Here is a 14,598-nt window from a genome sequence, read left to right as displayed (position 1 = left end):
GGCAGTACATAAGTTCCATGCCCTCCTCCCCTCAGTAGGGCAACCAGTGAGGGCCCTAGCAGTGGCTGCTACTGACCTGCTGGGCCTCACCTCCCAGCCGGCTGAGGACTGGCCCTACTCAGCAATGACCTGTTCTTTGTCTGCAACCATGCTGCTGCTTCTCCAGTTTTTAACATTCTCCTACCTCTGAGTTTCTGAGCCCTTAATCCAGTATTAATGCCCCCAGCCATACCACCCACCCACCCACATAGTCACCCTGCCTCTGGGTATAACAGGAGACTTAGCAACAACCCAGAATTTATGATGCTTCAGAAACCTTGAGTCAGACCAATAACTAGTTACATTATTGCAACTAGTTGTATTTGCATGTAAAGCTGTTTGTGAAGAAAAAAAATACTTCATGACACACTGCTGTTTATAGTGCCACTTCAGTGAGTAAATATGCACGGGGAGACGGGAAAGATGGCGGGACTGGGAGAGGCGCTGTGGTGGCGACCGACCAGTGTGGGAGTGTACCCTAGACTGACAAAGGGACTTGTTGTTACCTAGAACTGTCGACATGGTGGTGTGCAGCAGCCTGGCCTATAGCTCAGGCAGACTCTGCTTCTGAATGTGATGCCCTGGCTCTGGGTAATGGCAGGATGTCCAAGAGGAAGAAAGGTTCGTGTTGTGGATTGGACCTCCTTGAAAGACCTCCATGGTCCGTGTTGCTGCTGGAGGCCATGTTGATGTGTGTGGCCTATGCTACAGTCAGAGGCCGTGTTGATGTCAGGGGCCCATGCTGTCCCTGGAGGAGTCTACTGTCTATGCTGCTGCTGGCTGTTATGAAGAAGGACGTGGTATCTATGACTGCATCTCACAGTTGAGAATGGGAGACATTGAACGCATCTATGATACCCTCCTCCTCTCCCTAAATGAAACAGTCTGGATGGAAGCCATTGAGGAGAGTACTCAAAAATTGTGCTAGGGAGGCTGAAGTGGGACTCTTCACAGTGGTAGCTTCTGACAGGGAGCAGGGTAGGATTCAGTAATCTTTAAGTGGCTGGCCATGGGAGTTGGGCCATGCTCCAGTGAGTGTATGTGCAACACAAATTGGACTTGATGTATTGTTTCCTTCCTTTTTTTCGTGGGGGACACACACAGGGTGGGAGGGTTGAAACTTTAATTTTTTTCAAATCCTATTTTTAATGGTGGTTCTTATGCTTTAACCCCCATTTAAGCCCACTGCTCACCAGAGGTAGTGGGAAAGACAGGGGGAAGTGGACCTGTTTAGAAAGGTTCTTTGGAGCAACTCCCATCTGTGTTGTCTGGAAATTGGCAGTTCAGTTCACAGGTCAACAAACTCAGCTTGATTCATTTGAGAACACCCCATGAACACACCAGCAGTCCAGTTCAGTAGAGTCACAAATCAGCATTGGTGACATTAGACAGCAGAGACAATGGACCTCAACCTCAGCCTCAGCACAGGTCAGCAGTAGGGTACCAGCAGGAACACCAGAAGAATTTTTTGGCTGTGCCTCTCTCAGGGAAGCAAAGATCACTGAAGACTGGAGTCCCACAAGCATGCATAGGTAGTTGTACCAGTAAGCCAAGCTCTGCCTCCGTCACTCCATTGAATCATATTTATCCCTCCAAACATCACATGTCCTCCACATGCCTTGCCTCAGCATGGATCTTGCCTCAGGACATGCATCCAATCAACCCGAGTCAGCGGAGTCACAACAAATGGAGCTCAATGGTGCAGTATAAGGCGGGCCAATATGTGGGTGTTGTTAGCAAAGAATCCTTCATCACGTGTCCTTTCATGCATTTGCTTTAGCAGAACATCCTGTCTTCGGTGTCTGCTTCAGTGAAGTTCCTTCACGAGTCTGCCTTAGTCTTTTACCCTGGTCCACTTTAGGAAAACACTCCTTCACGTGTTTGCCCAGGAAAACACCATCCAACACAACTGACTCTCCAAAGAACCCTTAAGATTCCACTTCAGAGAGTAGACCTGGAAGGACTGGGAATCAAATATGATTGGGGTTACATTCATTGTGTGAAACTCAAATAATAAACATATTATGTTGGGAGGAGAAAAACCCTGGAGAAGTTATAGTCTGAATTTTCCCTAGGAAGCCCTGGGTGATAGTCACTATTAAGGTCTTAGACATGTAATGGCTGAGAATGTTCTGGAAACTGAGAACACAGAGTGTCGAACCAATGCAGTTTAGAATTAGTGGAAGACACTGCCATTAACTTGGACTCTTGCTAGAGCAGATTGATGATAGGGTGTCATGTTGTGGGATTTAATTGTGAGAGTCTCAATATAGTTAAATGGGCAACAAGGCATGAGTCTGATGAAATTTATGTTCATGATCCAAAGGGCAGGACAGGAAGACAGTTAAGATATTGGAGATGTATAATTACTGCCTCATCTCTCAAATACAACAAATATAATACAGTAAAACAACCCCCCAAACTATGATAACTGGCAAACAGAAGGCTCACACAAGTCATGGTAATAAATAAAGAAAAAATAAAAATCAATCAACCAAACAACCCCTCCCCACCACAGTTTCTTAATACTTACCAGTTCCAAGGAAGTTCAGTCTTGGTTCTAGGAGGAAGAGAGAGCCCAGTGCTTTCAGGAAGGATCCTCATGTCCCCCAAAATCCTTATGAGGCAGATATTTACTAGGGCAACTTATTGGGTGATGTTTTTATACCCTGTGTATTCAGATGCTGATTGCTGTACCCACAGATCTGGTTGCAGCCTGGAATTTGGCGTATTTAAAAATTTGTCTTACAACCTTATTATAAAAAAGCCACAAATCAAAAACTATTACACAGCAAAATTTGCTAGATCTAAAGACTGTACAACTCAGTGAACTTCTGTGTGGCTGAAATCCGATTCAGAACTGAAGGTGTCGCACTTCACACTGGATATTACACTTTCACTCTCATATATTTTTATACACTTAACTACCAAAAGAAAAATCCACAACTGAGTTGGAACTAGAAAAACTCACTTTATATCCCTTCATAACTGTTTATTACTTGCATTTAGTCCTTCATCTAATGTTTAGCCATTTGAAAAAAGGTGTTTAAAAACAACACCAAGAGAATATTCTTGGGTTGTAGCTGAAGTAGTCTTTACAGGGAAACTCATGACACCAAGTGTTCATGTCCGTAAAGAGAAATCTCAAATTGGTGGTTCCAGCCATTATGTTTTTGTAGGTAGAAGAATACAGAAAGATAAACACTCCAGTCAGTCCAAGGGCAAATGAGGGGAGCACGCCAACCTGCAAGGAAGAACAAATGACAAAACGTTCAACACCATAAGAGAGACACAGACCAAAGCTCCATGGAGACTTCAAGTTCTTCATAGAGTGGGCATCATCAAGAGAACAAAGGGCAGCAAGTGCTGGTGAGGATGTGATGAGATACTCTGTTGGTGGGGATGCAGATTTGGAAATCTGTTTGGCGGCTTCTCAGGAAATTATAACTAGAACTACCATTTGAGTCAGCTCTACCACACCTGAGTTTATACCCTCAAAACTCAAGAAGGTACAATCCAAGATGCCTGCATACCAACGTTTGTCACAGCCTTATTCACATTGGTTGCTATGGACTCAGCCTGGTGCCTATCAAGGAAGGAATGGGTAAAAGAACCCATTTTTTTAAAATGTCACAAACTATTATTTTGTTTAAGAAGAATTAAATGTCATTTGTAGAAACATGGATAGAACAAGAAATCATCATTTGTAGTGAAATAAGGCAGACTCAGAAAGACAAATACATAGATTCTCATGGAGGATCTAGAAAAAGAGACAAGAAAGCGGGACTATCTGGTAAGGGAAGAGAACCGGGGAGGGGAGTGAGGTGAGCCAGGATAATGAGATCAGACAATTGTGTGCACTTGTGACAATGTTGCGGTAAGACCCATCATTCTGTGGAGTTAATATAAAACAGAGAACTAAGTAGTCAAGAGGAAATAATAAAGATTAGGCCATTCATTGAAACAAGCAGGAAAACATGAGAAGTCAATTAAAGTTCATTGTCTTCCTTTGAGACCAGTAAGCGTGTACCATGACTGATCAGTGTGTGTGTGGTGGGGACAGGGGTGATGACACAAATGGTAAATGTTAGGAATGTTACTGTTGCTGTTACCATAGATTCTATAGTTACTGAAAATGTAAATATCCTCCCCCGCCCCTGCACACCTCATTCTTTGCAAATGCAACCCGGCAAACCCCTCGGAAAACACTGAGGGGAAGTGAGCCCTCCGTGTGGAATCTGTAAGAATCATTCTGATAATGCTGGGTAAATTACAGAGAAATGAGAGATGAAAGGATTCCTTATACTCATGGTTCCTGGAAAAGGAAGGCAAGGCAGGCCTCCTAAGGGTTTCTGCAGGAAAAAGAGTCACTAAGGGGACAGGCTCAGTGAAGCCAGCAGGAAGTCGAATGTGAGCATCCATCTGCAGGCCTTATGCTAGGAGTGGGAACAGAGCACACATACAAAGGCGTGAGGGCATCTCGGGTGCCTTGGAAGGTCATGATGTCACAGTCAGAAGAGGACAGGAAGGGGAACTCGTGGAGGGGCTGTCACGCTAGCACCCCTAGTTGCTTGAACAGAGTGTTCACCCCTGTTTGTGGATAGTCAAGCACCAGGAAGGTGTAAAACATGGAACATAAACTTCCGAGTGTATTCAACAATAAACAAAATAGCCTTAATAGCTTTCTACTATTGAAATATCCAACTGGTAGTCAAAAAATTCCCATGAAGAAGTATTTATTAATAATTAAGGAATAATCATTTATGCCAACTGTCCTAGAAAACTAAAGGTGGAGCTTTTTCTTGCTTTATTTTTTTTTAAAGAACAGCTCTTACTCTTTTATCAAAATATATTAAGATATTACAAAAAAAGAGAAAAATTTAGAACGATATCCCTTTTTGAGGGATATTGTTGAGTCTATGTATTCATTTGGTAAAACGCTTGTCTATCTGACAGGTATGAACCCTAGCTTTCATCCCCAGCTCTGTGTAAAGCAGATGTGGTGGTCAGTGCCTGTTGTTAGCTCAGCGCTTGGGAGGTGACGGAAGGATCACCCTCGGGTACAGAATGAGTTCAGACCAGTCTCACACATGCAGCCCTGTCTCAAAATAATAAATAGCCCCTTTAGACATACATGCAAAAATTCCGAGTGCTTTTTAGTAAGTCCAATATAAGCATTTATTAAACGATTAATACATCATGACCTAATGGGCTTTAGCCCAGGGATGCAAGATAGATTTAACACTTGAAAATTAATAAATATCTCCACATCAAACCAGACATACTCAAACTAATAGAAGAAAAAGTGGTGAAGAATCTCGAACACATGGGCACTTGAGAAAATTTCCTGAACAAAACACCAATGGCTTATGCTCTAAGATCAAGAATCGACAAATGGGATCTCATAAAAATGCAAAGCTTCTGTAAGGTGAAGGACACTGTTGTTAGGACAAAATGGCAACCAACAGATTGGGAAAAGATCTTTACCAATCCTACAACAGATAGAGGGCTTATATCCAAAATATACAAAGAACTCAAGAAGTTAGACCACAGGGAGACAAATAACCCTATTAAAAATGGAGTTCAGAGCTAAACAAAGAATTCACAGCTGAGGAATGCCGAGTGGCTGAGAAACACCTAAAGAAATGTTCAACATCTTTAGTCATAAGGGAAATGCAAATCAAAACAACCCTGAGATTCCACCTCACATCAGTCAGAATGGCTAAGATCAAAAACTCAGGTGACAGCAAATGCTGGCGAGGATGTGGAGAAAGAGGAACACTCCTCCATTGTTGGTGGGATTGCAGACTGGTACAACCATTCTGGAAATCAGTCTGGAGGTTCCTCAGATAATTGGACATTGAACTACCTGAGGACCCAGCTATACCTCTCTTGGCCATATACCCAATAGATGCCCCAACATATAACAAAGACAGGTGCTCCACTATGTTCATAGCAGCCTTATTTATAATAGCCAGAAGCTGGAAAGAACCCAGATGCCCTTCAACAGAGGAATGGATACAGAAAATGTGGTACATATACACAATGGAATATTACTCAGCTATCAAAAACAATGACTTTATGAAATTCATAGGCAAATGGATGGAACTGGAAAATATCATCCTGAGTGAGGTAACCCAATCACATAAAAACACACATGGTATGCACTCATTGATAAGTGGATATTAGCCCAAATGCTCGAATTACCCTAGATAAACAGAACACATGAAACTTAAGAAGGATGACCAAAATGCGAATGCTTCACTCCTTCTTTAAAAGGGGAACAAGAATACCCTTGGGAGGGAATAGGGAGGCAAAGATTAAAACAGAGGCAGAAGCAGCACCCATTCAGAGCCTGCCCCACATGTGGCCCATACATATACAGCCACCAAACTAGATAAGATGGATGAAGCAAAGAAGTGCAGGCTGACAGGAACCAGATGTAGATCTCTCCTGAGAGACACAGCCAGAATACGGCAAATACATAGGCGAATGCCAGCAGCAAACCACTGAACTGAGAACGGGACCCCCATAGAAGGATTCAGAGATAGGACTGAAAGAGCTGAAGGGGCTTGAGACCCCATATGAACAACAATGCCAACCAACCAGAGCTTCCAGGGACTAAGTCACTACCCAAAGAATATAGATGGACTGACCCTGGGCTCCAACTGCACAGGTAGCAATGAATAGTCTAGTAAGAGCACCAGTGGAAGGGGAAGCCCTTGGTCCTGCCAAGGCTGAACCCCCAGTGAACGTGATTGTTGGTGGGAGGGAGGTAATGGTTGGAGGATGGGGAGGAGAACACACATAGAGAAGGGGAGGGGAAGGGCTAGGGGGATGTTGGCCTGGAAACCAGGAAAGGGAATAACAATTGAAATGTAAATAAGAAATATCCAAGTAAATAAAGATGGAGAAGAAAAAGAAAATTAATAAATATAACTTTAAAAAACCCTCAATATCTATTTGTGATTAAAAATTCCCATCAAACTCTGGACCAAAGATAACCTTGTCATTCAAGAGCATCTACTAAAACCATAAGGCTTTGAGAGTAGCTGGTAGCAAAGGGGAAAATTCCTCCTTCCCAGGAAGGTGCACACTATGAGAGCATTTCCTGTCAGCACTTCTATATAGTCTCACACTGGATGTGTTAGACATTGTATCTACACAACAGGAAGACAAGAGAACCAAATTGGAAAGGAAACAGTGAAAGAAATTTGCATGTAACAAATTATCCACGTAGGTTAATCTGCCAAGTCTACAGAAAACAAGACAAAGCCCTGCTTATCACTAGAAATAAGAACATGATGAGAAATTGAAATTAAGAAAAAAGTATCAACAGTAGCACAATATAAAAATCCTTGGAAAAATCATATGAAGGAGGAGTAAAACTGTTACATTGAAAATATAGAACACTGACAGGAAAATAAATTAATTGAATAAGTGTGTGTGTGTGTGTGTGTGTGTGTGTGTGTGTATGTGTACTGTAGTTAAGGTGCAAATTTTCCTCACTTAGATGTGTAGATTCAGTATAATCCTGATAACAATTCTTAGATGGATTAGTGTGTGCCTCTGTATGACAAGTGATTTTCATTTTCTTGGATCTCAAAATAAGCAATCTCAGGGAAAACATATGTTAGAATGTGTTTTAGTGTACCTGTCTTCAAGACTTTTAAAGCCTCAGGGCTCAGAGCAGTTTAAAGCAAGCGGAGTTCAACATCACAAAACAAATAATTGAGAAATAGATTTCTACACATGTGGCCTATCCATCCTTGGCAATGTTGCAAAGACAATTCAGTACAGAAATGACAGTGAATTCAAGAAATGCTGATGGAAAAATGGGACACACATATATAAAGTGTGAGTTAGAGTCACATTTCACATCTTATAAAAATTAACTGCACATTTATTATAGGTCTGCATAGCATATATATGTAATATGTAACATTATGTATACTGTTAGAAAGAAAATACAGGAAAGAAACATTTGTTTTTAGTTGGAAAATAACTTCATTTGTTCAGGGCATTAGCTAGAGGCCTCTTAGAACTTTTGAAACTGCTTCCTGGTGCCAGCAGCCGTGGTGACCTTGAGCACATTGAATTGAACAGTCTTGCTCAGGGGCCTGCACTCTCCAACACTGACAATGTCGTTGATCTGGACAACCCTGAAACAGGGGGACAGGTGCCCAGATGTGTTCTTGGGACGCTTCTCAAAGCGGTTGTACTTTCGGATGTAATGGAGACAGTCCCGGTGGATGGCAATGGTCCTCTGTATCTTCATCTTCTTCACAACAGACAGGATCCGACCTTGAATGGAGACATTACCAGGGAAGGGGCATTTCTCGTCTATGTAGGTGCCCTCGCTGGCCTCCTTGGTAGTCTTGAAGCCTAGACCGATGTTTTTGTGGTACCGAGGGAGTTTTTCCTTGCCGGTTTCTCCCAGCAAAACGTGCTTCTTGTTTTGAAAGATTGTAGGCTGATTTTGATAAGCACGCTCTGTCTGGATGTCCGCCATCTTTCCGGCAGCCTGAGAAAAGGATGGAAAGAAACATTTGTAAACTAGTGAGCTAGGGATTTGTTAAAAACAATGCAAATGCAGAATCTATAAGGCAAAATCAATAACTTGGACTTCATCAAAATGACTTAATGGGCCAGTGAGATGGTTTAGTGAATAAGACTGTGTGCTGCCAAGCCTGATGACTTGACTTTAATTCCTGAAACCTACCTGGGAGAAGGTGAGATCCAAATTCCAAAAGTTGTCCTCTCACTTTGACATGTGCGCAATGGCATGTAAGAGGGTCTTACATCTCTGCCCACTTCCCTTCCCCCAAAAAAGCATTGTAAAAAAAAAAATAGGTACTTTGTGTGTGTGTGTGTGTGTGTGTGTGTGTGTGTGTGTGAGATGGGCCACACTAACTGGGTTACACTTCCAGCCCCTGAGCTTTCTCTCTTTGAAATACTTTTGCTAGAGGATAAAAGAAAAATGTCATAACCTGTGTAAAAGGAGGTACATCACAGTATTAAAAAATCATCGAAAGCAAATGATAAGAAAATCCTAGCAATGGGAGACATAGAGCCTGAACCAGCTATGTCCTATAACCAAGACTTTCAATGGAGGTTTCAGGACACCAACCCAACCACAAAACCTTAGACTCATCGTTTGTCCCAGCTATAGGATGTGTAGGAGTGGCAGGACGGAGCAGAATTTGAGGGAGGGGACCACAGATGACTGGCCAGGATGTAAAGTGAATAAATACTTTAGTCAATCGAAAGATGGCCACACTGAGGAACACCTGCCATCTCAGCAGAGGGAGGAGAAGACTGGAGGGTCAGAAGGCCAAGGTCCTCTGTGGTTACACCGTGAGTGGGAGGCAGGCTGCAGCACACAAGACCCTGTCTTTGACAAAGGTGTGGGGGCACATGCCTTTACTCCCAGTACTCTGGGAAGTAGGGGTAGGTAGATATGATTTTAAGTCCAACCAGATCTATATAGCAAATTCAAGGCCGGTCTAAGCTACGTAATGAAACCCTGTCTTAAAAACAAACAAAAAATCCAGTTTAAAAAAAAAAATCTAAAAATGTTTGAATAGAGATACTTTACTTAAGTACCTAAGAAGATATATGAAGACGTATGGGAAACAAACATACAACAAAAAGATACCCAGTGTTTTTATTTAATAGATAAATAAATGCAAACAACCTCAAGGAAGTCCCCCACTATATAAAAATATTTAAAATTAAACGCGGTGATCATATTAAGTGATGGTGAAGGTATGGAGCAACTAGAATTATTACTTTTTATTTTTTTAAATTTTTTTTAAGATTTACTTTTTTTTTAAATATATGTATGGGCCTGCATTTATGTCTGTGCAACACATGTGTGCCCAAGGAGGCCAGAAAAGGTGTTGAGTTCTCTGGAACTGGAGTTAGATCTTTGTGAGCTGCCAAGTGGGTGGGTTCTGGGAACAAAACCCAGGTCCTCTGGAAGACCAGACAGTGCTCTTAACTATTGAGGCATTTCTTCAGCCCTACGCTAGAATATGCAAACGTCAATAGCAGTAATAAAAATTGCAGTAGCTTCTTGTTAAGTAGTCTGGCAATTTCCTGTGCATTCTTCTATGATTTAGCCATCCACTAGGAAACATTAACCCAAAAGAAATGAAAGAATATGTCCACACAAAGACTTGCAGACCATAACAGCTTTATTTGAAAGAAGTCTAGAGCCCAAACAATCCCTATACACAAAAATGTAGAAAAACTGTTATATGTCGACAATGGACTAGTATATGGAAAGTTACAAGCTGTTGATATATAGAAGAAAACAGATGGAATTATCTTAGAATACCCATGCCATTTGAAAGAAGGCAGATAAAATGGTCTTTAACATTTTTAGGAAAAAAAAAAAATGAACATTCAGTAACAAGAAACAGAAAGGTACATAGGAGGGCCAGTTATTGTAAACCGCATTTAGGAAACTTTTGAGGTCGACGGTAACGTTTTATTATGGGGATGACTTCAATAGTGTGTAATAATATTAAAATAGTTTACATTTAATATTTGTAGTCTATGCAAATTATACTTCAAGCTTTAGAAATTAATTGGAGAGCTCCTTGGTAGTGACCTTGCGAGAGGCCTTGGGTTTAATTCTTTCCTTTGCAAAACAAAAGACCTAGACAGAGATGGTTTTCAGCTGTGCAATGTTTTCTTATAAACCTATCCCATCCCGGTACCCGCCAATTCCTGCTGTTCCCTTTAATGTTTGATGTGGATGTGTGTAAAGCTATTGATCTACAAAATGACATTGTCACTTATTACGTTATTCTTCTCTTTGGGAAAAGAATATCCAGTTTGCCCCCCATTTTGGCTTTTTTTTTTTTTTTTTTTTTTTGCTTAAATCCCGTGTCCAATTTAGGAAGACCCACGCAACCTCACGTCACGGTCTTACGTCACTGGCGCCTGGGGAAGGGAAGCAGCCATTGGTCTACAGGTGTGGGGGCGCCTGGCCTATAAATTCACAGCACAGGGCCACGCGGCTACTTTCGGAGCGTGTGTGGACTGTGTGCGGCCTAGCAGCGCTCGAGGCCTTGAGGCAGGCCACCCACGTGACCGCCGCTGCGCTCCATCCGCTATGGCACGGCAGCATCTTGTGCGCAAGCGCAGTGTGTATCCCGAGGCGCAGAAGCTCAGGCGGTAAGCGCGCCGAGGGCTGGCCTGAGAGCTGGTGGGCTGTGGGTGGAGCGCTGGCATGTGGGGCCAGCGGCTCTTTGCTGGTACGGCTGTGGCAGAAAGTGTGAGGTTAGTGGTAGTCTTGCTGGTGAGGGCGACAGGGGCTGCTTCCAGGGCGTTTGTGTCCACGCTGTTGGCGTTTTAGGGCTCAAGGTCTGGGGTGAGGCCTATTTCCGGCCTCCCGCCGCCCTCGGGCTGCCTGCCTCAGCGAGCTCGAAGTCACTGCAGCTTCTCTTTGAGGTGCCCGCGGACCCACTGTGTGGACGTATTTCTTCCCTTTCTGGTGAATTCTGTGGTTTAGCCTTCCAAATCTACCAGAAAGCCAGTGTGGAGAGGCTTCCTTCACTTTCCTTAGTTCCATTTCAAGGCGAGATTTAAACTCACCATTCAGCCATCCGCCTCTGCTTAAAGCCATTACAGTTCCTCGGCAAGCCTTTTAAAAACGATTTAAAATAAGTCTAGAAAAACAAGTTTCTTAATAACAAGTGGCGGGATTTCCAAAGTAAGCTTTTAATTTTTACCAAGCACATGGCAGTGGTAACACGCTTTAATCTCAGCACTTGGGAGGCAGAGGCGGGCAGATCTCTGAGTTCGAGGCCAGCCTGGTCTCTAGAATGAGTTCCAGGACAGCTACAGAGAAACCTTGTCTCGAAAAGCCAAAAAAAGGCGGGGGGAGTGTTTTCCAGAGAAATATTCTCTCTAAAAAGATTCCAAATTTTTTGTAACAGCTTCTCAGACAGCTGATTTTCAAAAATGCTTTTAAAAGGATCCCTGATTTGAAGATGCTTCAGTGACACTATTTGAAAAAAATTAAGCTAGACAAAAATCGGCAGTTTTAGAGTCCTATAAATAAGCTCCGTTATTTTCTGTGATGAGTTAATTTCTCTTTTATAGTTGAGAGCATTTGAAACTTTGATGAGGATGTTCTTAGATAATTTAAATACTCTCAAAAAATGCATTTCAAAACATGACTTGTACCCTACGTTTTAAAGGCAGTTTTGTGAAAAATGATTTTTTCCCCCTTTTTATTGGAAAGTGTAGGAGAAACCAATGCTCTAACCCCTATTCCCACCCCACCCCGCAGCTTTGGACAGTGGAGATTGTGCCTATTTGAGAATAAAATCAGTTGGAATTGAACAGTGAAATAAATTACAAATTTTATCATTTTAAGATTCATGAGTGAAAAGTGATTCCTGTATTTTTGAGAATCAAATTGTAAAGTAGTAGACACTTCTTTTGAAATATTTTTGTGTAATGAACATGAGTTTTGAAGTAATAGGAAATTTGATATATTTCAGTTTTTAATTTTAGGGCATTTTAAAAAAAATGCAATAGCTACTCTCAGGCATGTGTTCTATTTCTTTCTTCCCTTTTTTTTTAAATTGTGGAATTCTTCCTCTTGTTTAAGAGGGCTTTTTAAAAATTTTTTTGAATATGGGTCTAGAGAGATGGCTCAGCAGTTAAGAGCATTGTTGCTTTTCTAGAGGACTAGGTTCAATTCCCTTACTCCATGTTGGGATTTTGGGATTTGGGACAGCTTGGTTCTCTAGAAGTATCAACATGGCAGTACATCTGGTTTAACTTTAGTCCCAGTCCATCCGAAGCCCACTTTAGGCCCTCTTCTGGCCTCAGCATGCACTGCATGTCCACAGATGCACATTCAGGCAAAACACAGACAGACAGACACACAGAATATGCATATTGTTTCAAAATACTGATTTATATAAGTGATCGAAATAATCTATTTGAATTATCTTATAAATCTGTAAAGGTTTGGCTAAAGATAATGATAGGGATCGAGATGATATATTTTACCATTGAAAACTGTAATATTTTCAAAACAAACACCAGAAACAGTCATTAGCAAACAGGCAGTTTTTAGTATAGAGTTGAGTTGTGATAATCACCTTAGCAAATGCTTTGAATATACGTGGTTTAGATTTTTTTCATTGTTAATAGATATGAAAATCTAATTCAAGGTATTGAATTGTAGTTTTCCAGGACTTGTCCAAATGGATGAAGATACACATTACAATAAAGGTACTAGCATTAAATATTATTCGGGGGTATAAGAGCTAATTGATACCAATTAACTTCTAATTTGTTTTGCTTTATGACTTTGTTTCAGTTGAAGATGTTGTTGGAAGTCATGTAGAAGATGCAGTAACGTTTTGGGCCCAGGTAAACATAATATCGGTTGTTTTCTGTCTTCTACCTTCCTCTTACCCAACTGAACTCTTTTCCAGAAAAAATAAAAATCTAAGAATAAATGTGTTTTTTGTTTTCATTCTCAGTACTTAATCCTGATTAAATCATGTAGCATAAGACATAATTAAAAGACAATTGATTACAACTTGCAGTTTTTCTATGTTGAAAAAAATGCTTACAATATAGCTGAGTTAAACAAGAACATAATCAGGATTGGAACTTGAGAGTCGTGTTCAGTGGGACAGGAAGCAGCAGCCGTTGTGTCTGTAAAGTTGCAGCTCCACCCAGGGGTCTTTTGTAAGATTGTTTCCGCAAAACTTAGACTAAACTTTTTAAATTACTCAAAATCCCTTAATCCAAAAAACAAAACCAAACTGTAGCTTTCTCACCGGTGTGTGTGTGTTTCTCTTTTTGTGCCCTTAACACATTGACAATATTTTTCTCGTTTTTATTAGTTCTTTGAGGATTTTATTCAAAGTATTGTGGACATAACCACCCCATGCCCCTCTCCCCCTCAAAATAAAGTTTTGTTTTGATCCTGTCATGGACCAGTTTAGCATTTTGGAGGAATTATAGACATCTCAGAACAGTAGCACTTTTCTTTTTTTTTTTTTTTTTTTTTTTTTTTTTTTTTTTTTTTTTTTTTTTTTATTTATTTTTTTTTTTTTTACTTGAGTATTTCTTTTTTACATTTGGCAAACATCCCCTTCCCTCCCCCTTCCTTATGGGTGTTCCTCCCCACCCTCCCCCATTGCCGCCTCCCCGACAGTCTAGTTCACTGGGGGGTTCAGTCTTAGCAGGACCCAGGGCTTCCCCTTCCACTGGTGCTCTTACTAGGATATTCATTGCTACCTTTGAGGTCAGAGCCCAGGGTCAGTCCATGTATAGTCTTTAGGTAGTGGCTTAGTCCCTGGAAGCTCTGGTTGGTTGGCTTTGTTGTTCATATGGGGTCTCGAGCCCCTTCAAGCTCTTTCTTAGTTAGGTCCCGTTCTTAGTTCAGTGGTTTGCTGCTGGTATTCACCTCTGTATTTGCTGTATTCTGAAAACATCCTGCTCCTGTCGGTCTGCACTTCTTTTGCTTCATCCATCTTGTCTAATTGGGTGGCCTATATGTATGGGCCACAAAAA

General features: G+C 41.4%; 2 protein-coding genes across 3 annotated transcripts in view; one reads left to right on the top strand and one right to left on the bottom strand.

The window, feature by feature from the left end:
- Positions 1-8,077: 8,077 nt before the first annotated feature.
- On the bottom strand, positions 8,078-8,551 carry LOC116902971 (40S ribosomal protein S11-like). Its single transcript, XM_032905291.1, has one exon. It carries the CDS (start codon positions 8,549-8,551, stop codon positions 8,078-8,080), a length of 474 nt encoding a protein of 157 aa, XP_032761182.1.
- Positions 8,552-11,265: 2,714 nt separating this feature from the next.
- Positions 11,266-14,598, top strand: part of Stk31 (serine/threonine kinase 31) — a 148,773-nt gene continuing 145,440 nt past the window's right edge. Inside the window, exons 1-3 of one of the 2 annotated variants that reach the window (XM_032905289.1) lie at positions 11,266-11,331; positions 13,256-13,302; positions 13,391-13,443. In XM_032905289.1, coding sequence (XP_032761180.1) covers positions 11,282-11,331; positions 13,256-13,302; positions 13,391-13,443 — 150 coding nt within the window. In that variant the 5' untranslated portion in view covers positions 11,266-11,281. Of the gene's footprint in view, positions 11,332-13,255; positions 13,303-13,390; positions 13,444-14,598 lie in introns of those variants that run through there. The other variant, XM_032905290.1, reaches the window with a different exon arrangement.

The sequence above is a fragment of the Rattus rattus genome, chromosome 6 (assembly GCF_011064425.1).
Source record: "Rattus rattus isolate New Zealand chromosome 6, Rrattus_CSIRO_v1, whole genome shotgun sequence".
NCBI lineage: Eukaryota > Metazoa > Chordata > Mammalia > Rodentia > Muridae > Rattus > Rattus rattus.
This window is presented reverse-complemented; position numbering and strand designations above follow the sequence as displayed.

Coding starts and splice junctions, on each gene's coding strand:
- LOC116902971 (XM_032905291.1), bottom strand. CDS start 8,551: ATGGCGGACATCCAGACAGAGCGTGCTTATCAAAATCAGCCTACAATC.